Below are 26,186 nucleotides of genomic sequence, written 5' to 3' on the forward strand. Positions count from 1 at the left end.
ATATTTTGTAGGCCAGCCTGTGTATAAATTCGTCAAGTATTTTTTCTCCCAATCGTATTTCATTCCAGTCGGTATTCACTTACTGCTGCATATCAAGTACGAGTTATGAATGCAACCTTTTCATCCGGAACTTATGAAATCCTCGATGGAGTACTCACAATATTGATTTTTAGTTCACCATCGTGCTTTTATAGATTCCAGCAAGGATTACATATTTCGATTTACATAAATTGAGTTCTATATCCTGATGGGAGCTGATGACAAAGCGAGGAGGAAAAAAATCGACTAGATTCGGCTCATCTTACCCTCGCTTTACTCTGAATAAAATAATTCTTTGAACTCACTGTTCGATATTCGATTGTCCATGAACTTTCTACTTAGGAATTAAGATCATACACAAGATGAGCTCAACGCTTGGAACGATAGCAATGGAATAATAGCATTTAAAGAATCAATAGAGGAAAAAGTGAAATTTTTATTGTTAAATAAGAAACGTCAACGAAAAATCATAGGAAAAAAAATTCGAAATGAGAGATTTGCGTGATTTCAATAAACTCGTTGATACAATGAAGTTTCTGATATGTACGTAGACGATTCTTCGAAAAATTTCTGCAGCATCAGTTATCAAAGTCTACAAAAAGTAAATTGCAGTTGAATCTTCTCTTAGCAGGATAGTTTTGTAGGTAAACACAAAACGAATTCATTGGGGAGCAGATTTTTGAAGGCCGCATGTGTAGATGTAGTACGATGGTCAGAATGCAGCGAGGCGTGTCCAGCAGATTTGTTAGTTTCAACACGACGGAGATCGCCCTGGAAGGTAGGAATCTTGGGTATGAATTGCGAAAGAGGGATGAAAAATCAAAGCTCAAAAAGGCAGCTTAGTAAAAATATCGTTGGTGGAGAATTGGAAGAAAAAACCGGATGTGTTATCGCGTACAACCGGATCAATAATGGCCGGGAATTTTTCGACCTTGCGCTGGAAATGAATTAAAAAATTTTTTCTTGGCCCATCTCTCTCGCTCTCTCGTCCCTGTAACTCTCTCTTTCTTTCTCTCGCAATCGAAGTACTCGTTCGTTATTCGTCGTTGCATTTTTTTTGCTGTATAAACGAAAGGGAATTCTCTCTGGTGTGCAAAATCTCTCTAGCATTGCCAGCCCCATGCCCACCGGATCAGGAGGATTAAATTGGCTCACCCCCTTCTCCTCTTCTTTCCCACATAGCCATCCTTCCTGCAGTTGCACGCAAATCCGCTTTATAGGTACACTGTGTTTGCTGTGTGGCCAACACGCCATCTGCACTCGATTCGTTATCGAACATCGTCTGCTCAGCTTTCTCCGTCGCCTTCTCTTTTTCCTTTGGATCAACGTTTTTGTTTGAGTGTTTTTTCTTTGTTTTTTTACGCTTATTTTTTGTCATCACACGAATATCATACGGCAGGGCTTTTGAATACGCGCTTGTCGAATACCAGAGACCAAAAAGGAGGAATGATAGTAGTAATACTACGCCGGTTCTGGCTCAAATGGTGGCGAGGGGGGAGCGGTGTGCGGGGAAGCGCCAGGGCCAGAGGGGGGCAGCGAAGGGGGAAGCCGCGCGCCGTAGGGCCGTGTGTGTGTGTCGCAGAAAAAGAAGGAGAGATAGAGCCGATGGTGAGTGTGAGAGAGATGGAATGAGAAAAATCGTGTTAATTTATGACCAGTGCGTTACGGATTTGTCTTAGCCTCGGATGCAGATAAGGGAGGGGGGGGGGGGATAACGAAGGGTCTGCAGTTGGAGAGAGAGGTGTGAGAGAGATAGAATGACCGTAGAGAGCAAAAGCATGAGAGAGACGGAGTGAACGAGAAAAAATATTCTCTAAGAGTTTTGAACTCTGGGTGTATGTCGATTCCATTCCATCTCTCTTACACTCACCATCGGCTCTATCTCTCCTTCTTTTTCAAGGACCGCGAGAATGTGTGCGACACACACACACGGCCCTACGGCGTGCGGCTTCCCCCTTCGCTGCCCCCCTCTGGCCCTGGCGCTTCCCCGCACACCGCTCCCCCCTCGCCGTCATTTGAGCCAGAACCGGCGTAGTATTACTACTAATGATGTCCAATGTAATGTCAATAAAACCTGAACAAACGTTGTAATAATTCTTTAAACTTATTGAACTTCAATTTTTAGAATGACATTTTATTTTACGTAACAGGGTTTTCGTTTACATTCGTTTTCACCACGTAGGAATGGAGAGCCATGGGAATCCATCAATATTGCCGAAACTCTCTAAATACGTAAAGCATGATCTACAAATGGATCTATTAATGAATACGTTTTGAATCTAAAGAGGTAATTGACATGATTGATGTCGATGCATATCTGGGAATTGAAGCAGTACAAGTCGACGTAGTGTATTATTACACTGTAGAATTGACGATAAATGCATTGATAGTTTCGTTAAGTACTAAGTTGTCTAAACAAGCGTCTCTTGATTCGATTAATAGGAGTTATGACGTTTGGTTCGTTACATCAATCACTCAACCACTTACAGTTCCAGGTCGCTCGAAATTCTGTGCTTTTAGGAACGAGTGGGGAGACTGGCTACGGTTGTGATGGTTTTCGTTTAATCGCTCATAGTTCTGTCAATATGCTAGTAAGCTTAACGAAAAGTTTTGTTTAATGTAATATGTACATGGGTATGCTTATTTAAATTACAATTATTTCCCTTAATACAATGTTTAGCTCATATGAGCGAGTTGGAAAAAGAGAGAAATCGTCACAACCAACCACATCCCAAGGACGGCTGTGACAGGTTAAAAAAATACTCAAATATGGTTTGAAATCACTTGATTTGCAAGCAATATGTAACGTAATACCACATAACGCAGTAAAACTTTTTTAGAAAGCAATTAGAACTTTGTAACAACAGAAACGAAATCGTCCGGAACGTTTCAACGAGAAATTCTCAATTTGGGGCTTGAATTCTGTTTCAGTACGCCCAAAAACATCATGGATCCTACTTTTCATCCCATTGTAGCTTTGTTACATGTAAAAAATGTACCTTCCAACATATGCTACAAAACAAAATCAGCGATCTGGGTCATTGATAGCTTACGTCACAATCGTACCCAGTGCACTTTTTTGCAGACGAATAAACGCCACGTCGATAAAAAAAAAAATCCATCAATAAAGTAAGCACTGCTATTGAACTAATAATGTTTGACTTATTTCGAGGAAAAAACTCTCATTTCTCTATCGGTATATTTGTGTCTGTAATTATCGAAAGAAATCAAACAAAAATACTTAATTTTCGCTATCAAAAACCAATGTGAGTCTCTACTGGCGTGTACGACGCGCACTATCACAACCGTAACGTGGCACAATCGTATTCAGTCTCCTCTACGCATCACTCGGAGAATTGAGAGGGAATGAAAATATGAGTTTTCCCCACTTTTCCACTATTGATAAATGGCTGAAAAACTAATTCAGCTGAAAATTGTTTTCAGATTTTTTTTTCCGGATATTCATCTCGTCAGGATCTCTCCTTAGTTCCACAAATAGTCGGTAATTAAATTAAGAGCTAGAGCCATTGTGGAACACCGGTGATGCGCTCGACTCATTTTTATTTCCTTCCTTCCTATCTCCTTCCCGTTCTCCTTACCAACCGTTGGTCCAGTAACGTTAGAGCTGTAAATTATCCTTGACGCGCTTTCCTGCTTCAAAACGGCGCAATTACACGCTGTCTCGGCAGGATATCGTACTTTTAAAAAATGAACTTATTCCCGCTGAAGAGAGCGAGCCCGCATTATTATCTCAAACTGTTATTAAAGACCAGCAGACACAGTAGTGAACACAATGAAAACGGATTTGTTTTCTGTTATCATTATTCCGTCGGTATTACATCGAGACAACTATATTCTACGACCGAAGTCGAAGTAAACAATGAAGGCTGCCAGCAAATGTATCCCCGAAGCATGAAACCCTTGGAGGACTTGTACAAACAGCATGATTTCCAAAGTACAACAAATCCAAGGAGTTCAATTTATTTTTAGTAACATATGCAACGAAAAAGCCCTCCAGCATTCGTAAAGGCTTTTTTCTATCATGGGAATCTTTCTATTTGTATAAATGTTCCGGTCACATTGCCTTCTTCAATCTTCTCCGTGGTAGAAAAAGCATCATTTCTGAGATCCTCGAGCATCGTACATTGTGTTTACCCCTTTTGTGTCAACCGCATGTGGATTCAATGGTTAAGGGTGTTGAAACGTGTCCTCGAGGAAAGAGATAATCGGATGGTTCTCGTTTCTCAAAGCAAACGCGCAGCTTAAAGCCATCGTCAAAAAGTAACTCGTCCATCCATCAGCGTTTCGCGTTAGCTCTCAAAAGTATTATTACGAGTACGCGAAGTCCCTTGCGGAAGGAGGTCATTAGTATCATTACACAAGCCCCACACGCCAAGGGCTTGAATTCCCATATTGAATTTATGCTCTTAATTGAAGGAGCTCACTCAGCCATCACTTCGATAGAAACAGAAACTCGTAACAAAGCACTGATACAATTTACACGTTCCTCAACAAATATCAGTTCCACGAAGCAGTAATTTGATCGCGAGTGAGAAAGAAATGAGATATATTTCACGGGTTGGTAGATAGAGGGGAAGTAAAATGAATGAGCAGAAACGAGATTAGTAGATAGTCTCAAGTTACGCCATCTGCAACGTTGCGAGCACTCGTGAAAAGTACACAGACGCGGGTCCCGTTGTGTGGATTTGTAACGAATGCACGTAGCACACACGCGGAGAGCACACGAGCTCACTCACCCACGCGAAATAATCTCGTGACGTTGATCTAAATGATCGAGCTAAATTCGGGAGCCCGAATCGATTGTACACAAATCGAGAATCCCGAGAGCTCTAGTGCGGCCTATCTTAGCCTGTATCTTAATGTGGATTGGATACGGTCTTTGGTGAAACGGGGGGCAGGCTGAGAGACTGCGCGGCAAATAATATGCGGGTCAGAGAGAAAGCTTTGGAAGGGTTATAACGTACACTTTATCGCACATTGATACATGGAGCCGAACACGTATAGAAACGGAGAGGGGAAGAGTACTGGCGTGGAAAGTGGCTGCCGCCCGGGGTTTTCTCTCGTTACGCGGTACGCTACATATCTGTGCGTCCGGTTCGCAACTTGCACGTCCGTAGTCACCTGTATACGAAGGAGAGAGTGTATCCAGTCCAAAGTAGCCAGCACGCAAAAGTTTGAGTGCGGTTGCTAGGAGATTCCAGTTATGCTTCGGCTTTTCCCTCTTCTGCTTGCTCACGCCAGTCCAGTTATATTGCGGCCACGTATGTATCCAGGTACGAATGCGCTTGTGTGCGCTGGATGAAAATCTGACTCGCACTACTGGCCGCCTTCGGGCTGACGCGCTCCTCCTTTTACTCTCTCTCTCTCTCTCTCTCTCTCGCAATTCCCTCATAAGCCTCTACGAGAAGTGAGGCCACAAAGTATGCGGCCAGGAGCACGTTTTATCTCGAAGGAATATTCGCGTTCTGAATTAATTACATCTCGCACGAGCCGACATAAATCGGCTTACCATTCGTCCGTTGGACACTCCCTTTTCTTCGCGTCTTTTCTGTCCGCATCCTGATACGTGAGTTTCCAACGCGAACTACGTATTTTACTTGTTCGTATTGTTCCCTCAACCACCGAGGGCTCGCAGTGCTCCTTAACGCTCGTGGCAATCGGCTACGGCCGTTGCATCGCAGTCTACTTCGCACCAAGGAAAAGAAGATACCGCACACAATGGAACAAATCGAATTGGGAGCTTTAGAAGCAAGAATTTGCCACGTCAGCACGCCAGATATCGTTAAAAGCTCGAGATCTCGCTCCGGGCTCTAAGGGCCTCTGCGTCGAGGTATGTGATTACTGTAAGCAGGTGTTTTCAATGACGTCACGTATAAGATACACTACGGTATTGGAATAAACTGGATATCCTTGCAGGAAGATTTCCTAGTGAGAACTGCGATCACTCAGGGCTTTCATTCACCCTCACCAGGGAGCCTGCACCCACATACTACTCTTAGCGTTATCCGAGACCGCTGAAGTGTGCCCGCTCGTGCGGTGAGCTTTATCCGCAAATATCCCAATCGTTCTCCCGCATGCAAAGTGAGGAAGTCGCGGATTTATCCTTGCGATAAATGCTGAATGCGTAAGTGGACTCAGGTTTTCTGGTTTATCAGAGTGAGATAGAAAGAGAAAAACTCGTTCATCCTGGTTATAACTAGCTGATCCCCTCGATACGTTCCCTCAGTTATTTCCCTTTCAATCAATTCCCATCCCTTAAGAACGCTGCTTCATCGCTGATTTTTTTTCAGATCTCTCAATTACGTAGTTCTGATTAACACTTGAGAGACAAACTCGCTTGCTTATTTTTCCATTGAATCCTTGTCGATCCACTGCCCTTGCACACTCTATTCCAGCGAAGGTTTCGTGTCCAGAAATTCACGAGCTAACCCCGTAACGATCTTATAAGAATTGAATAACATGCTCAGAATACAAAGAGAAAACGTTGCTGCGTTCTACATATATGCATGCACACTCGCAGCAAAGTTGCCAGCTGACTTGTCGAGAATCTCGCTCTCTGTGTTCTCTCGCCTCTCTCGACAGGGTAGAATTAAACGAACGCGCGCGCTCTCCTCGAAGGGTGCGATGCCCGCTTCGCCAACTGCATAATGCGCTCTGGCGTCGGCATGACCCCGTCGAGACCTCGCGTGCTAAACCTATAACTAAAACCGTTGTGGTGTTAGCCCCCGCAGTAGCTTCATGTTCTAACCTCTATAGTAGAACGAGATGGAAGAAATTCGAGTGCGATATGCAAATTTAATGGTATTTACATACACACATTTGTCTGTATACGATGGCGACTGATATCGCGCGCGGTCATTTTCATGCATGCGTCACTTTCCTCCAAAGTGATAATCATTTTAAACTGCTATTTGTTTAGTTTTTAACTGAGGAATATAACGCATGAGGTGAAGTAGGAAAAACGAATTCCCCTTAATCATTTTGGCTCCTTAGTCACGGTTTATATTCCACCGAAAGTTCACTTTGATATTGTTAGTTTAGGTGAGAGAGAAATAGAGAGCTCGTAGACTGAATATCCTACAAAATAGCCAAATGTCCCATACTTGCACCGGGTGGAGGCTATAGCTGCGATGTCGAAAGCCTTATTCGTGAATGCACATAAGCACAATAGATAGATACAGTTGGCAGTCAGAGGCCTTTATGCACTGTGACTAGAGAACCGGAGGAACCCCGCAGAGACACACTCTGAAACGAGAGCAAGCTCCATACGTTCTACACAGAGAAGCTTCGCGGTCCCAGAACATACGCTGGACGTTATTAGTATTCCGTTTGTTTCGCGGTACCAGATGCAGTTAACCCGGGACCACGAACTACCAACATGTCACGCTCGACCCACTATGATATTTTGCCGGCGCACTGAAGGTTTGGCTTTCTCACCGACGCTCCCCCGAACCCACTAACGGCGTTGGCTTTGCATTCTCGGAGTAATGCACCGTTAGTGGATCCCCTTAAGGTTTTTTCAAGTGCCTCTATCTATTTTTCACTACGCATCGTTCGTATCGAGGCTAACGTTGGTGTTCGATCGTGCGGTAAAGACCGTTGTTCGCAGTCACCAAAGTGAAAAGAACCTTCAAAAGTTCGATTCGGAGGAATTTTTGTAAATTTTTCAGGAACGTTTCATCGATTGTTGACTAAATTCATCAAGTATTCAGAATTCTAGTGTTTTCGACATTGTAATTGATGACGCTTTATTGAGACACGACTCAAGGTGCATGATTGTTGCCAAGCCACTCGAGCTGATCGTGATTGAAGCAGCTTGTGTTCAGTGGGATAATTTATAATACGTGATCGTCGAGACTGGCTTAATTCCATTTATTGGACGCAGTTGCGGCAGTCGAGGGTTGGGGAAAGTTAAAGGTTTGGCTCTTCGCGAAAACGTGAGGGGTGGTGAATTAACGTTCGTCACGATTAGACTCTCTAAACGTTCATAACATATTTCACGAAAGCGGTTATTTTGACCATGAACTGAAGCAAAGCCTCATGCTGGAATGAGGGTGGTCAGCACGCGGGCTTGCTTTACTGGACGGACGAGAGCAGAACGTGTGTGTGTGTGTGTGTGTGTTCCTCTATGTGTGTGTAATTGTTTGACATAGAAACGGAAGAAGAGAGAGAAAAGGGGCGGGGGCACGAAGAGACTAAGAACCGAACGTTCGAGTGGTCGCAGCTGAGGTTGACCTCAGCCCTTAACCAGCACCGTGTCACGTGATTTGATCGTTAGATCAACGAAGGCCCCCCGCAGGTGGAGCCAAATTAGAAAGCGGGGTAATTGCAGACCGTTTGCACGCCACCGGCCACCGACCGAGATGCTACCGATGTTGTTACTCCTGCTGCTGGTAAAAGTGAGATGGAAAACTGGAAAAAAAGTAACTGAAATTGAGAGAACGAAGCTTTACTGAAGCCATCAGGAGATGAAGAGGAATAGAGAGAAAGAAGCGAAATTGAAGCGAAGGGTTATTGCCGTGCCTTGAAGCTACCACTGCCTATTGATCGTCCTGCACTTCCTCTTTGATTACTCGAACATATTAGTAACTCGCTATTGCACTGGAAGGGAAGGACTAAATGAAAAAGTGGGCAAGATCAGGAAGAGCGAATGAAGGGATGCTGGATGCGGTTACAGCACGTCATGCGCGACGCTGGCGAAAGTTTTTCAACCAAATATTTCTGAGTCAGTGAAGTCAGAAGAATGAAGTAGCAGGAGTGAAATCCAGTGAGTGGCTTAGAGCTTGAAACTTGTAAACTACTTTTTAAGCACTTGGATCGATTCCGCCCCAGCTAGGAGAGCTGCGAATTCGGTGCTTGCTTCAGAGGTAAATATCTTTGGTAGAATCATGGCATAGATACGCAGCTCCACACGCGTACAAATCGGGCTGGTTAGAAATATTCGGAGAAATTCGGATGTCGGAAACGCCGGCTTGCAGCTCGTCCAACTAGCTCATTAACTCAAGACACGAAGAGCTGTTGAGGTCCGACGACGTTCAATTAACTACCGATGTAACAACTTATGAGAGGTTAAAAAGTGCTGTACTGTGCACATCGGCTCTACTATATGCAGACCCTCGAAACCAATATGCGCATACAAAAAACTTGCATCTCCTGCTCTACAAGAGGGTGGCGCTTGCCCCAAGACCTCGACGCATCAGTAACGTTATTATGTATGCAAACCCATGTAGGTACAGCGTGGCAGCATATCACTTTCACAGGAGAAGCACAAATGCTGCATCATGCATGGCTTTTCTGGAAAATACTAAAATTTTGGCGGACAATTTTGTCTTGGGAAGCTCGTAATTTGTTACCTTCAAATTTATCAGCAGCACGATTGAGACTTTTCGTTTTAACAAAATAGAGGAAAGCGAGTTCGTTCACATATTTGTCGAACGATCACTCGTCGTGTCTGTTGTAATATTTGGCAAAAGTTGCCTCAATATATAACCGCAGCTGAGCACCTCTCGCTCTTTGAAAGTTAAAACTTCCTTCTCCCCACAAGCACGAGTAGGTGCATCGAGTGGAATTCTATAGCCAGGCTTTTAGTGTGCAATTCCATTGAAGTGCCGTTACAAAATGGTCGTCACGAAAGGAACCCGAAAAGCTTGGGGAATACTTTATGAAGCTTGCAGCGATTCGCGATGTATACGCATCCGACGTTTCGCTTTGTGGTGACTTCTTGGAAACAAGTTTTGTATTCGTAAGATACTTGAGAACACCGTCCGCGAGGGTATAAGTAGAACTTCGGTCGCTTTGACGAGCACCAAAAAACCGTCATGAGAACCGCCAGACGAATATTGCGGGAAGAGTGAAACGCGGTTTTTTCGCGTCGTTCGAGCGTCGTTTGAATTCGTTGAGAATCTCGATTGGCTCACTTTGCTCCGTCGCATTCGTATTCTCCTAGTTTTTTCCCGTTGATTCAATTGTTCTTCGTAAAGAACTTCAATTCTGCATTGGCTTTTTACGTCACTCTAGATACACAGATGGAAAGAATCGTCATTCGTCGCATTTCTTCGCAGACCTTTCACACTAAACGACGGGAGCCGTCTGTAGTTTCATTACGAAAGTTCACCATCGCTCGCGTTCAAGCTCCAACGCGGTTACGGGACTCAGCCAAAGTCGACGAAGCCGCACGGAGTATTCAACGCCAATCTACAAGTGAAATGTTTTTTTATCTTCGACAAACTTGGACGCTTCAGGAGTTTAACCCCAACTCGAAACTCCGCTTCTTCGTCTTTATTCTTCTTCTTCTTTTAACTTTTATTTTTATCGCCCTATACGCCTCGCACTTTTCCAGATCAATGTACATTCGTTGTTGCCTACAACACGCAAGAAATGGAACTTCGAGAGGTGGGCTACGTCGGATTGCCTCGATTCTGAGGAGATTGAATCAACGAAATAAAATCTTCCACGCATCGAGTCTAATTCCTCCAGTAGTAGCTTTTACTTAAACCCTCAAAACGTTAACAAACATCTTCGTTATTGGTCCTTATCTCTCCGTTGATGAGGTTCACGATCACTAATGCAAGATTCACGAACCCCCTTATCACGTTGTTTTCAACTTCTGAAAGATTACGAAGTGTCAGGGGTGTGTGGGTTTATATGTGACTTGATTCCTTTCTTGTTTGCCCAAGAAAAACAGACTCCGTTATAATAATATACAATTCGTATGTACAGCATAATATATCCAATGAAACAGTGAAATTATTCGTACCCGTTGGCGCATGTTCTTCCTTAACGCTCGTCACAAAACTTTATAGACACCAATGACTTTGCAATGAAAGGAAAGGAAACTTTTGAAAGTTCGAATGATACATGAGTTGTATAAAGTTACTTCCAAAGAGTCTATAATTAAATTTGCTCAACTATAGAACGAAATACTCGCAAAGATTGACGACCTTCTTCAGAGTATAATGATCCCTCGCAAGCGTTATATCGTGCGTCTTTAAAGCAGTTCCCATATGTATTTATAAACCTATTTCTGTTCCAGTGCTTCAGTAGCCTGGAATGACTGTAGGCTTAATAACTTTCTAAGCAACGGTTTACAACAACAGAAGTCACCGTGTATAACGTTCTACTCGACTTCACAAGCTTCCGTATGCATGTTTAACGAAGCTGAATAATTAATCGATGCATACAATCAAGCTATTACCATACATATTTCCAAGAGCGTCACCCCTCGAGGGTGGACGCACAAATTGTCTCCTTTGCCGCCCACAATTAATTGGTAAACAAAGAAACCCAAGGGAAATTGTGTCTTTTAGATTTTCAAATCAATCCATTTTTAAAAGATACCAAAAATAATGAATCCTGACAATATTCCTGATCGGATGGTTCCTTCAATTCGATTATTTTCTAACTATAATTGTTATTCGTAGGGTTTCAATTTTCATATTATTTTGAAAATTTTATGTTTCTTTTATCGCTCTTATATTAGACGTCATTAGCAGAACGCACACGAACGAGCAGGATCACATTGTGGTGGAATATACGAAGGGAGTGTAACAATTTCAACAGTTTTCGTTATCATGCGAACAAAGAATTATGGAATCCGTCATCAACGCTAGACTTTCCTTGTTAGAACGGAATAATGTTATCCACCAAGTGGAAGTTTAGCTCGGTGTACACAGACCGGAAGTTTTGATGGTCAAACTACCCTGGTGCATAGCGATGACTGTGAAATCAGAATCTCTCTATTAATTAGGATCTTGTATTTTCCAAAACTCGCTTCCCTTCTGGTGCAAAGTGTGTATCGTACGTTCTGCAATTATTGTTACACCACATATGACAGACTAAATCTCTGTGGTTGTTGGAACACATTGAATTTTCGTGTTAAAGTTTGACCTTGAAACTTTCGGTTTTAGCGAATTTAAAATGTTCGCAGTGAGGACACTCATTGAGAGAGAGAGAGAGAGAGAGAGAGAGAGAGAGAGAGAGAGAGAGAGAGAGAGAGAGAGAGAGAGAGAGAGGCTTTTGGGTAGCAGCCCCAATTGGCGAAAGACTGCTTCTAGAAGAGCGGGAATAGAAATAAGAAGCGAATTCCCATCGAAGGAGGAGTGAGCCTCAAAGCGATTCGTGTTAACGCAGAACGACCGGGAAGTGGAGAATTGATCAGTAAATACTGATCAACCCAATCGAAGCTTATATTTCCTTCGTGCAAATATTTCCCAACGGAGATGCCGTGCAATCTTCAACCGACGTATACGTATAGAAAATTACAAAGCAGAAACAGTAGCTTATGATTGCTTCCTTCAGTGTTTTCTTTCCCTTGAGGGACAAGCCAGTGAACAATCAACAAAAGAGTTCTATTCGGCAGGATCGTACATCGGGTTTTAAATAAAAGTCATCCTTCCAGCTGAGAGTCTAGGAAGGAAATTAAATCCGTGAATACTGCATGTAGAGCTTTGATCCAACGTGTATAGGAGTGGCGAGGATTGTAGCGATATGAAAAAAGAAAATATGCATTACGTGAAAATTGATTATTGACTCGATTCACTCGATTTTTCTTTCCTCTTTTATTGTATTTTATTCATATGCAATCATCGGATTATGGATGAAACGATAACAAATTGGAATTCTTTTGGGTCGAGTGAATCTATGAATAAAGAATTTTATGCAAATTCAATTTATGACTTTCGTCTTGTCATTCCGCTCGGCTTGGTTGTGCACCTATTCCAATACTGTGCGTTATATACATTTTTCTCTCTCTCTCTCTCTCTCTCTCTCTCTCTCTCTCTCGATATTTCCTTTCATTGTGTCCTGTTGGCTGGCTGCTAGCTGGCTGGATAAAAAAGATAGTTTTTCTATTAGCCAGCCTCCGGAAGTGTATATCTAGTAGCAATTTCAGAGAAACGACCAATCGAGGAAAACGCTTCAGAATACTGATGCGGTGCTGGCTGTGCAACAGGAAACGTTAATGAAAAAATATTGCGAGGACGAAAAGGTACGAGACACGTGTCGCGTCAGGCCACTTTCACCGATATATCTGTGTCACTTGAATCTACATGTGCACGCAAAGTATACTTTTATCGCTCTCTTCTTTCCCCATTTGTCAAACGACCTCGCAATATTTTCGATCATCGCGTGTACGAAACTGCACAGCCCGCGAATACATACTCCGATGGAAATGCAAATTTCCAATTCGAATACAATCGCGCCCGAGTATCTACAGTGTATGAAATCGAATGGAACTCCGCGTGCGCGATATTTGTCGCAGCAGTTCCCGGATCGAACGACACTCAACTACGGCTCTATCGTCGCCCACGCTTTTACAACCCGCGTGACCACTGTAAGTGGCTGACATTACAATTATTGACGTTCACATTACCACGCGTTTTATCCCATCGCACAGCTTGTCGCTCTTCCCGTGAGTTCTCTACACCGAACCTCGTCAAACTGCTGTCAAATTTTTCCTCGCGTTGCAATTCAAAATTTGTTCTTCTCATTGAAAATTACGGTGAATTTGCATTCGGTAAATTTCGACGGATCGCCAGCACTTTCAAAGTTCTGAAGCAGCGTGCTCATTTCCATGGAATATTGTTATTAAGGTACATTCCAATCAGGAGGCAGCATCATGAATCATGAAAATAGTTATTTGAATATCCGTGGAAGAATAGTTGGTATTGAAGATTTTGAAAAATGGGCCATCCGTTGCCAAAGTTTTCATCCCCTCGGTGTGTTCAGGGCTCGTATAAGGGCTGCAGAGAGCCCGTGCTAAAATTTCACGCTCGTCGAAGCCGGGATGGGGGGAAGAACCATTATCTCAAGCTGACCACTGGATGTGTCGATATCACGCGTATAACAAGATGTACATCGAACTCATTGAGAATTATAATGTAACAGCCGGTGCACGGAGGGGAATACTCTGCGGCTTTTCTCGCTCGTAATTAAAAGATCGATTGGCCATAAATACGGTAAATTTGCATGAAAATAAGAGCGGTTTTTCATTGGAAGTTTGAAGATTTATCGGTGTAGGAACGTTCGTTGTTTCAGATCGTTAAAATTTTTGCAGGAGTAAATTAACAAAGAGTTTCGAACGAATTCAAACAAAACATGACTCTGCAAATGGACGTATAACAATTCTATCAAGATAAATGTGCCTGACCTCAGTCTAAGCACGGCTCTGGGAATAACTGAAATATTCAGGATGACTCCACAATGTGTGAGCCAGCAAGAGGGAGAAAGAGAGAGAGAGAGCAATCGGAAGCGGGTGGCTGCTCTCGACGAGAAATAGAGGCCGAGCTATCGAGCCCCGGGGTCACCCCAGATCTGCTGGGCTCTCAATAGTCGTCAGGGGCGAATGCATATATACCGGTGAGAGCGCAATCAATCTCGGTCCTCGTCGACGTGCGATATGCCGACAGTCCTCGTCGAGACCATTATTGTCTTCCCTTCAGTTCTGATTATTACTCTGGAAATGACGGTACGGAGACGTAACGAGAGACAGGACGAACAATGAACAATGCAGAGACGGGAAACTTGGTTAACATCTAACGTTTCCGGTGCGCGCCAAATCGATTCGATACATTCGGAATTTCAAATAACGAGTCATAACTGTATGCTCGTACTGGTACGAAATCTTCGATTCTGCAAAGTTTCGATAAACCTTATAATAAAGCTTACGATTAAAATTTCGTTTTTGTTGGGTGTAGGTGAGTTGGACAAATATTCGTTCGTGTTATCATCTTTGCTGAATGGAACAACCAGCCGACTCCTCTATGAAGGAGAAATTGAAAGCAGCAGAGCAAAAGAAATTGGATTTCTTATTGAGCGAAAAAGATTTCGATCTTGGCGACCTGCTTGTGTATTGAATGAGTCAATGAGGGAGAGAGACACAGCAGACCCATGGACGAAAGTGCGGAAGTGAAAAAAGGTGAACGGTTACGAAACGAAAGAATTTGGGGGTTTGAAAGGCGGGGATGAGGGTTACCGAAATTTCGGAATAAATTGAGCGTTGGTTCTGGGCGAGTGTGGCCAAAGAGGGGGGGTTGTTTATTCTCGAAATTAAATTGAATTGCCCCATAACTTGCCGGTCTATTAGCTCTGGGGACCGAGGCTAGTTTGCTCGTAAATCTCGGGAGTATCGGACCGGGTGGACTAGCGGGTGGGTGGTTTCTCTCTCCCTCTCTCTTTCACGGCGTGTGTGGCACCGGCGCCGTTCGAACCTCGTTTCGCAGAGAGAACTCTCGCGTTGTGGAACACAACGGTGTGAGGTGACGGTCTCCTCTCTCGCTCTCCTTCCCTCCCATTCTCCAAGCGTTTCCATCCCACTTCCTCCCCGTGTCTGCGGGCTTTCGATTTGGTCCGACAATGCGTCCCGGAAGCTTCCAGGAAATACATGGGCGTGGTGCGGAGATAAATGTACTCTTGCATTTGCATACTTACTTCTCGGCGCGTTGTACCCCTCGCTCCAACAAAACTCTCGAAGCATTGAAAGTTATAGGTAGAACGGTAGGATCCTCCCGCTCTCGACGACCGGTAGCTGCATTCATCCGTTTCAACGAGACCATCCCTGGATCAAGAAACATATAGGTAGAGGGTATATAAAACATCGCGCGCGCGCGCGGCAACCCCTTCGACGAGCCACCCCGGCCCCTTTCTTGTCGATCTGTCATCTCGACGATTCGTTGGACCGTGTTACTTCGCGTGACGAGACACCATTCCGATACAGATCTTGAACTTGCGCGGCAGTCACACATACGAAAACGTAAACCCTCGAACGCTCAACGAACCTATCAAAATTTATTTCCATCCGTGGCTAGATCTGATCGGTAAGAAACGCTCGCTTCCGGTTTACTCACGGCTGAAGAAACTCGAGCTTTATTCTCGGCCCGGATCCCTCCTGATATCTTTTTACTTTTTCAATCATCTTCTTAAATGCATCAAATTAAATCCCACCGGCTTTTAACCCTCGCTATTTCTCATTCTATCTCTCTATTTTCCGGCATACCCCACCACCGCTGGCTACCATTGCGGTCTTTTCTCCCTTCGGCCTGGTATCGAGTAGAGATCGGACAGATATTGCTGTGAGGCTAAACCACATCCTCCGTACGGGTTGTTTGCCTTCGCCGCAATGGTTGCGAAAGTTCAACGACGGACAACCGCTATCCTCGTAACACTCGCATTTCCCGAACCGAGTTATCTTCCCCTCTCCCCTCCACTTCCACCCTGCTGTTAATCTCTGTATTCCATCCGCAGTGTTTAAAGAGCCTCGTTGTTTTTGAACTACCGATTCACCGCGAATTCCTTTCTCCTTTGCCTCTTCGTCGATACTCTCCAATTTCAAGTCTCGAAATGTCCGAATTAACAGCATCGAATACGAACAAATATGCCAGTCGTCGTTACCTCGGTGAAACGAGTCGAGCACTTTTTGTATATCGAAACGATTTTTCAGTCAGCAAATTTGAAAAATTGACGATTAACAAGGTGAAATTAGTATCCGAATTCAGAGTACACTCCAAGTCAATTGCGTCAAAAGTGAAAATTGCATAACGTCACGAGTTCACCGAGTTTGTCTACATAATATTCCGGAATCCGTTGTTCGAATATAAAGACAGAGAGCATCCATTGTCTTCTGTTATCGATATTTGGAGGAGCAACCTGTAGCGAACAGTAGCTAACTGCATACCGTAGATGTACCCTGGAGACTGGAAGCATCGTTAACTCATATAAACGACTAGAAAGCTCTTACACGTTCTGGTATAATGTTCAGTAATAACAGTGACGAAATGTCCCTGTAACCCAATGAATTCCCCTCGCGCCCTTGTATTTTCAATGAACAAAGTGCCATAAAAGCATTGGGACTAAGTTTCAAACACACATTTTATAAGGAAAGTCAGTTCATAACTTGTACAGATTTCAAGGAATACCAACGAACGATTTTCGTGAAGTTTCTTCATTTGGGAGCTTAGGAAAAGCCAATCTGCGGCTACGAACTTACATTCGTTCGAATCGTTCGAATGGCACACTTTTATTTCAAATTTTTCTCACCAAGAAAAAATAATTATGTAATTCTTCTCTTCAATTCTGTCAATTGGGGAATACAAAGTCTACGTACGATAAACCTCGTTCTATTGACACAACGCGAAAATCGTGAGGCTCATGCAAATTTTGAACGATTTAAATGATGAAAAGCTTGGTGATGAAAGAGTTCAAAATTTATTATTTTTATCTAGAGGATTTTTGCTTTAACCTACTTATAAATCGTAATGTTATTTTTGAAAAAAAATGATCAGCGATTTTCTTAATGAATGAATTTCAACGTTTTCTCATTTTTCATGAAAAATGCAGCAAACTTTTTTGCTGCACTCTTTTCTGACCAGACATCATTATGCGAGAATAGAAACGATTTTTTCATGAAAGCATTATCGCTAAAAAAAAGTCGAGTCATACGTTCGGTCAAGTTTCGTTGCCGCGATGAAATTGGTGAAGTAGCACCGCGCACTGATGAGATTAAAATACATTAATTTACCAGAGACGGGGGAGCAAACATACTTGCATCATATTCGCAACTTTTATCTCAACTTTCCACAAACTTCGAACTTTTACGTCGAAGTTACGAAAATGATGCGAGTTGTGCTCGCTGAAGAGTTTCGTATCGCTTTTTCGCACGATGGTAAAGACAAAGCACCGATACGATCTCCACAGATAAGATAATCACGTCAATTGCACTTCGGATACCTAGAAGCGAGTACGAAAGAAGACTGGAAAATGCAATGCACGAAGAATACCAGTGATGAGGAGAAAAAACTAATTCTCCTCCGTCATCGTGTCTACAGTAGCGGCAACATGTCGAGAAATGTTACGCAAGAATCTGTGATGGAACAGCACAGCGAGCTAGGACTGTACGTATACTTGGTAATCAAGATTGTTAATTGTCTTTCGTCACATCGATTAGTCGGGGACTCGAAGCAGGAAAACTCGAACGTAGAACTCGACAGGTTTTTTTTATTATGCAATATACTTTGTACATCGTTCCTTAATACTGTGTGACTCGTTTATAAAAAAGTGTAAAAGTGAACGATTGCAGATTCTGTTTCGCTGCAATCGGACGAATGGCTAAATCACGTGATCGAAACTTCCTAAGGCTTTGAGCTCGAGGATCATCTGAGCAAAGATTTCCGTCATAAATTCTCCGCCCGCTTTCATGACTTCGGGTACTTGGGCAAGCGGATCGCGAAAAATGGTCTCGAAATCAACGTTTATAAAGCCGAGCATAACCGGCATGAAAAAACTGGCGATCATGTACCCGAAGGCAGCTCGCCTCTTGTAGTCAGCCAGCATTTTGTCGTGAGAATATTTATCCAAATCCTTTATTCCGGAATCACGCAAATGTTCCATCACCGTGTCGTGATAGGCGCGATAAATTTCATTGAACTTTCCAATTCTGTCATCGGCCGAACAGTTTAGATAGAGAAACGTCGAAAGGTCAATGGCTGGCGAGGAATACGTTATGAGAGCGAAGTCGAAGAGCTTCGATTCCAGTTTTCCGTTAATATTACGAAAGAAAATATTATTTCTGGTGAAATCACCGTGACACAGGGTCGCGATCGGTTCAACAGGTCTTTTGGCGTACAACATTATCTCCTCGAATCCATTTCCCAAGTGTTTTTCCAGCTTGTTACAAAATTCTTTGTCATAATTATTGCGACGAAGCCAGTCGATAGGACGAGTTGCAATAATATTCACGTACTTGTCAAACCATTCGGCGTCAGGGTTCAATCTCGGTTCCTGAATGGCGCTAACGATGTTATAAAATCTTTCGGATTCCCGTTCCTTCATTACGTAAGCGATTGCATGAAGTTTGCCAATTTCTTTGACAGCCGAAAAGATGTATTCAGTTGGGATGTTATGGGTTTGAGGACAAATGGAGAAGCCCTGAGTGCTCAGGTTCTCGGTTACGATGACTGAATCCTCCGTGGTATCATTGTCGGTGTGGATGCACCGAGGAAATCGCGGGTTGCCACTAGCGAATTTCGTGTAGAATAATATTTCATTGTGAAACTGTTTGACCAGTTTCAGTTCCTTGACGAGAAGCGGATTCAACGGTAGTTTTTTAATCACTAATTTCAATTGTTTCTCACTATTTCGACCAACCGTTTTGATCGATTTGTCAAACTCCAAATCCACGAAACATACGTACGAGATGAAAAAACAATTTTCCGGAAACGAAATACTGCAACGAACATTTTCTGCCTTCAGGCCAAAACGTTGTGCTATTTTTGGCACTAAAGTTTCCTCGATCCACTCAGTTTCCCGAGTAGCGATTTCACCCATCGCAGCCTCTTACCGCGAACGATAATGCATGCAAATTTTTTATTTTCTCTTCGATGAATCTTCTCACTAGCTTCTATCAACGGCAGAGCGATTTCTTGTATCAACCGAATGACTGACGAGCCACCACTACTCGATGCCCGAGACTCTCCAACCGCTCGTGAAATTGTACGTAACGCGAACTGACTGTACGAGTGTGCGAAGCTGCGATGTATCTCACAGGAATGTTGCTAGTGTGTACTGACTCTGTGAAGGTCACAATACGACTCATGCTCATATCCCCTCTTCTGGTACACGTTTCAACGAAGAAGCAAATCAGACTCTGTGCCTCGTTTGCTTGTTTTCGTCTTATGCTTTTTCTGCCTCGCTTCGTCCGGGCGTTAGTTGTGCCAACACGACACACATCGGGGTTTCATATCGCAGCGACTCGCTTTCCCAACTAACACGATTATCAATAATCCATTTTTCTCGACAGTATCACTCAATTAATAACTCATAAAATATTGTCGAGTGCACGTTCCTAATCTTCAAACAGCAGCGATAAAATAATGACGCAGTAAAACGGAGTGGAGAGTCTGAAAAAACATTAATTAGCCAAGCACAATCAACGCGTAAAGTGAAAATTCAATGAACTCGAACTGTCCTTATCGCATCGGATTGTTAACTCGTGAATTCCTCTTAATTCTGATCGCATTCTCACTGAAAATTATCTGTGCCATTAATCATGCTCCAAGGCCCGTTTGCAAGGAATACGAATGTAAGTGTGTATGTGCGTGTGTGCGTAGGTACATGTAATAGAGGCGTGATCATCGAAAGAGGCGGTAAGGATATTTCCCCTCTGCGCAACTCTTCTAATAATAAAAATTTTTGTTCGACCGTTCAATCGACAACACTTGATCTTCGACTGTCTCGCGTTCAATAGCTGTTGACTTATCACTTGTAATACGTACGGCGTAATTAAAACACAGTACATCTGGAATTGTCGACTTTCGATTAAACCACGTACGGAAATCATCACCGGTTAATTTAATCTACAAGAATATGGTCAATATTTGTATCGTCTTTGATTTTACGTCCACCATCGAAGCGTAGTAGAGTCGTGCCTCTTGTATCCAGCTAATAAACGAGAGTCGGAAGGGTGCTGAAAAATCTTCAGTCTCAATCATTGATGAGATCGACTTCTTCGACGAAAGGATCGAGGAGCGAATTTTATTAAGTGTATTTTTATGTATATTTTGTTGGAACACTAATTAATCGTTATCACAAAATAACTTTGAATTTAATTTGTTGGATCAAAAGTGTTACGAGTGTGAAAAATTTCGAATACCTATTTGGTATGGGTATGAAAGGATGAAAAGGTCAAGTCTCCGATATCATTGACACGTATATAATAGAAAAATAATCTATATTTTTCTTGATCTGAATTGCTATATTTGAACAAATCTGCATGAACGAATTTCGTCTTCTGTCCTTGTACATATGTCAAGAATCGTGGTTGATTCATGAAAAATTAATTAAAGTTAGAAAACTTGAAATTTTGTAAAGAAGATTATCTCGTCGTGTTCGTAAATTACAAATGTACGGCAGCTTTTATCGGTATTGTTTCTATCTCTCCCGTATTTAATGGTAAATATAATATTCTAGAGGGATTATAGACAAACGAAAAAAAAATGTTGACACACGTTTATCGGCGACTAAATGTCAAGTGAGAAAAAAAATCTTGCGTCGAACACGCGCCATGGAACGGTTCAAAACGTGAGCAATACCGATGGCGAATCAACAACGGGGTCCAATGCCCATGATTCGGTGAATAAAATCCCTCGGTTTAAGCTCTTTTGTTAGCTCGTAGCCGATATAATTTCAGCGTGAAATTCTTGAAGATGCTGTTACTGGGGGAAGGGAAAACTTGGAGGGTTCTCGGTTGTTTCTATCGTCGTAGAGATGGAAAGCGAAACTTCCGTCGCGGTGAACTTATCCCCTCTTTCCGTATTCTCGCTCTTCGTACCTAGAGAGAGAACGAGAGAAAGAGAGAGAGAGAGAGACATACGCAAACAAACACGTACGTATAAATACGTACCGGAGCCGGCGAGTCAACGAACACAGCCGGTCGCCTGTGCCCCCCGTTCGTACTTGTCACGAGTCCGTGAAAGTCCTGAAATTAATGGACTATCATTTCCACGGGTAACGCCTCGAGCGTGTGGTAAGTGTGCTATATATAGATTGAGTTGTATATCCAGCTCTGGGGCCTCCTGCTAAGGTGGTTTCTTCGTGGCAATAGACAACCCACGCAGCTTCTCTTTTGCTCATTCCCTCTTCCCCTTGCACCGCGGCGCACCCCATTCTCGTGTTCTGTCTTTCTCTATACAGATGCACTCATAGACTGTTGGGTTTATGCTCACGAGTGCCAAAACTGAGAGCCGCTATGAGTACACAACACAAAGCAAAAGCAGAGGAAAGCAGCTCAGAGGAGCACAGACGCTCGCACAACCAGATTGGTTGAACGGGTATTCGGACCTGCAGCTGGGCTCTCTTCAGGAGACACGCAACACCAGCTTCCGGCTCTCGTGGGTGGAGATTCGAGTGTGAGAAAGAGGGACTGGGATGGATGGAGCGATGCAGGAAGAGGAAGGCGAGAGAGTTGGATAACCGCGAGAGTGTTGATTTATCCTGCCTGTGACTGCTGCTCGCTCTTCGTTCTCTCGGGATCTCAGTGTGGCCTCGGAGATTGTTCCAATGAATCCGGCGTCTATGCACATATACCGTCGTTCCTTAAGAAACTAAACGACGTAATCCACTCGCACTTTCCTGCTCGAATTCGCTCCTCCTACGCCCTTTTTCTTATCAATTGTCAGCTTAATGCACACCTTGGGTTTTGCTCGTCGTTGCTAGAATCGTGCCGATCTTTGCTATAGTCCTGGCAAGAAGTCACCCGAAACCCAGAGCCTCGCGAGGGCGCGTGTCTGCGCAGAGACCACAAGGAAACTCACCATCGCCACACCGCTCTCGCTCGTACACTCGTAAATACAGAAGGTTACGTCACGGCGCAAACAATTCAATCTTGAGAAAGTAGACGTTTCACGGGGGCTTATTAATGCGCAAACAATTCGTGACTCCTTGGAACAAAAAAATCTCTATTACTCTCTGGTACTTTCAACCTCGATAAACGCAATCAACGTGCATGCGCGCAGCTGGAAAATAAAACCGGAGATTCTGCCCTCTGAAATTGTCGCGACGCGACGTCGCTTGGCAACTCGCAATCAATTCGAGGATCTTCGCCCATTTCGTTGAAAATTAACCAAATTAGTCATTGCGCCCTTTCCACTAGAGCAAGAATGATCCTCGAATGTCTCGGGACCTCGAGGCACCGCGGAATTCGAACCTGACATCCAGGACGAACGGAAGGCTATTTTTTCCTCGATTCAGGAATAGAGGCCCATGCACTGATGATGAAAACATCCTCCTGGGGACTGAAAAGCGAAGGAGAGAAACAGAAGGTCTTCGCTGTGCCGAGCGCCGTCGATGCTTCTCAAGAAGGAGGTTACCCGTCTCCAGCGGAAAGAGGACGAGCTTTTATACACAGTCCATTACAAGTTCTATACATTATCATCATGCATATATATGTATGAGAATATAACGGACGATAAAATCGTCCGGCGCATATCGTTTCACTGATGTATTCAAATAACGAGCTGCACGAAGCTTGCAGAGAATTGTGCTGTGTGCGCGAGGGAATTTTCTCTTTTGGGAAACGTCGTAAGCATCAGAGTGGCATCAACGGAAGCGCGCATATGGTTAGAAAAGCTCCGATGCTCCCTCGTCATACACATGCACCGACACACTAACGTACGCGCAAAAGCTGCCGGGGCTAGAGCCGTACACAGCCGCGCCGTTCCGATATATAGCCGCAGTCTCCGAAACTCTCTCTCTCTCTTCCTTTCTCTGTATTTCTCACTCCCTTTTCTTTTCTCTCTTTCTCTCTCTCTCATTCCACCACGTCCAAGTAAAATTCGCGGACGTGGAAAATTTGCCTCGCTGTTCACTCGAGAAGAGTCACGTATCACGTAGATGGGAATGGAAATACCGGTTGCTCTATGCGTATTTTCTCCACGGAAAGAGCTATAATGCAAAGAGAAACGGTATAGTTTTTCTTCTCATTCTCCTTCTGGTCGCTCATCTCCCGCGGGAGAGAATACCGCTGCGGTATTCTCCGCAATGGGGATTTAATGTTCTTGATGGGATATGCGATATATACATAAGTTCTACGAGGTATAAGAAGAAAAAAGGAGTTTTACGAAGTGAAAGAGTGCAATGAAGGCATTGTGATGGGACAGAGTTAGTTTTTTTTTTTTTTTCATTCTTGTTATTTTCCATCCTCTTATTCCCTGGAATAATAAAATTAGTCTGGCAGATAATAAACATCAAAGAGTCTACTGATAAGATTTCGATAAGAGCTTCGAGGTGCGTCAACAAACAGCGAGGCAATAAAAATTCTAAAGTCGCATTCTCAACCCCGCGAGCAATATTCTCTGATAATTACGAGGGTCTTTAAATCATTTTTTTTTCACACCAGCGAACGTTTCAAAATTTATAACGAGCCTGAGACAAAAGTCAGCAGGAAAAAAAGTCGTCACATGGCAGCCATGTGGATTCTAGTATATCGTGAATATGGAATGGAAATAGACGATTTTCTCGTCACTCCTCCATCGAAGCCGAGCAACGTGGAAATGATTGACCAATAAGTTCAAGGAAACAATTGAATGGCTGCTTGAGTGTTTCAAATAGGTTCACTTTAACTTGTTGTAATGATAATGAGCTGTGCTACATATCGAATATAAATAGCGCAGTCTAGATTTACATCGACGTTTTATACTGCGCATTCACGAGAGAGTACGTATGAAGCTAAAGAAATATTATGCAATGTATATTACAAAGGGGAAGAGAGCGAGCGTTCTTCTCTTTTTCGCGTGCATGCGCTAATACCGCATGCACATGTACTCACCGCGGTTATTTTACTCCGTTGAAGTGGTCAAGGGGAAAGAAAGTTATTCAAAGACTCGGCGAGTGATGAGAGAGAGAGAGAGAGAGAGAGAGAGAGAGAGAGAGAGAGAGACGAGACGAGAGACTTTCTATAGTTTGCAAAGGTGGAGGTTTGGCTATAGGTGAAGTGAGTTTGTGCTCGTTTCTCAGCTCTGTAGGTGCGAAGAAGACTCGTGGAAAAAAAGTAAGAAAAATTCCTTGTGGCAGGCTTTTTCTCTGCTCCCTCCGAAGCACTCTTTTTCAGTATTTCTCTTTATTCTTGTCCTTTACACCCCTTTTCTCTCTCTCTCTGCTGAGGCCCGTTTCTTGCTTTCGCGCTTCCCTCATTTCTCGTCTTCGTCGTACTTTTTTCTATGACTCGGCTCACCTTGCAGCGTTTTTCTCTCGGCTCTCACGGGAAATCCTTTATCCTTTTCGTCTTGCTCTTTTGCTTTCCCTTTCTCTTTCTCTGGATATCCAACCTTCCTTCTTCGCTTTTCCTCGCTCCCCCTCATACGACTGTTGGCAAATATACCGGCGCGAATTTATCGACCCTCGCCTCGGCTAAACGGTTTAATCCAATTTTCCTGCAAATTGGCGACGACAGTTTTTGCACGACTGCCTCACTCGCCACACCAATGGAATATAGCGTCCCGTTTATATCTCCACCGCTACACCCTCCTTTTTTTACCCACTTCGCTCTCTCACCCCCCTCACCCCCTTCAGCATTTCAATTCCTTTATTTTTCACATGCTATGCTCCACTCAGCTTCGCTTCTGTGCACCCCAGGTACGAGATCCGCTAAATTCTCTCCCGTCAACGTGTAATTGAAATAGCTATTGGTAACTTGCTCTTCTCATTCACACCTTCGCGCCTCCCTTTTTTCCATTTTCAATCCTCCATCTCGCTCCGTCTCTCATTTTCATCGGACGGACACACGGGACGAATGTCGCGATCGTAACGTTCCACCACCATTCTATATTCTGTCAATAAACACATTTTTCCATCTTTTCTAGAACAATTGTTACCCGGGGATCTCGACCGCCTGCGAAAGATACGCGGCCCCATACCCAGCCACTTAGAGCGTTATATTTTTTCAACGATTCCACTGTCGCGGAGCTTCGTCGAGCACTGGAATTTTCACTTCCCGGTTTTGCGTCGATGGCCTGATCCGACGCACGCGTTGCACCTCGAACTTTTTTTTATTATTGACTTCTTACAAGTGTCATTCGCAAATTCTAATGTTGGAGAGATCATCTGGTTGCTTCGCACAGTCGATAAGACTGTCGACGGCCCCGAAGGATATTGGCCAAGGTCACGCCCGATCGAAAGCTTGTCTGGACAAATGAGAACGAAGGGGGGCGGTCGAATTTTAAAAAATGTTCTCGAAATTGATGGATCGAGAACATCCGGCGCATGCTTCGTTTGTTCCGAAATTAAGAACATGCTCGCCAGTGAGGTGACTCGTAAATTTTTTACGATATCGTATAAGCCTTAAATGGATTTTTCCCGGTGCAAAATTTCCCTTCCAAATGACGTTATCATCGTTACTTTGTAAAAGTGTAAGTGGGGCGTACGCGTGTGCCTGTGTCGATGCGAATTGGGGCAGAGTCTCATTCTTTGTCTCCTCGTTCGCCGCACCATCGCCGAGAACTCGTTTACTACGCTTATCGATTTTCTTTTAACTGAATTATCGATTTCAGGCGATGTTTACGTTCGATAGCTCTTCTCGAGAATTTCAAGAGGTTTGATAACCACCGTGAACGAGGAATTGTCGTCGCCATATTCGTCTCCGT

At 43.6% G+C, this 26,186-nt stretch overlaps 2 protein-coding genes across 18 annotated transcripts in view; one reads left to right on the forward strand and one right to left on the reverse strand.

The window, feature by feature from the left end:
- The window catches only part of LOC122411909 (T-lymphocyte activation antigen CD86-like), a 302,994-nt gene that overhangs the window by 173,720 nt on the left and 103,088 nt on the right, over window positions 1–26,186 (forward strand). For 3 of the 17 annotated variants that reach the window (XM_043420989.1, XM_043420990.1, XM_043420991.1), the window contains exon 1: window positions 19,774–20,131. The exons of 12 other annotated variants lie outside the window; for them this stretch is intronic. In XM_043420989.1, coding sequence (XP_043276924.1) covers window positions 20,002–20,131 — 130 coding nt within the window. In that variant the 5' untranslated portion in view covers window positions 19,774–20,001. Of the gene's footprint in view, window positions 1–14,931; window positions 14,975–19,773; window positions 20,196–26,186 lie in introns of those variants that run through there. 2 more of the 17 variants (XM_043421008.1, XM_043420993.1) reach the window with 2 other exon arrangements.
- On the reverse strand, window positions 18,029–19,572 carry LOC122411908 (uncharacterized). Its single transcript, XM_043420988.1, has one exon. The coding sequence runs from the start codon at window positions 19,375–19,377 to the stop codon at window positions 18,160–18,162; it is 1,218 nt and encodes a 405-aa protein (XP_043276923.1). The 5' UTR covers window positions 19,378–19,572; the 3' UTR covers window positions 18,029–18,159.

Source organism: Venturia canescens, chromosome 6 (genome assembly GCF_019457755.1).
Source record: "Venturia canescens isolate UGA chromosome 6, ASM1945775v1, whole genome shotgun sequence".
Taxonomy (NCBI): Eukaryota; Metazoa; Arthropoda; class Insecta; order Hymenoptera; family Ichneumonidae; genus Venturia; species Venturia canescens.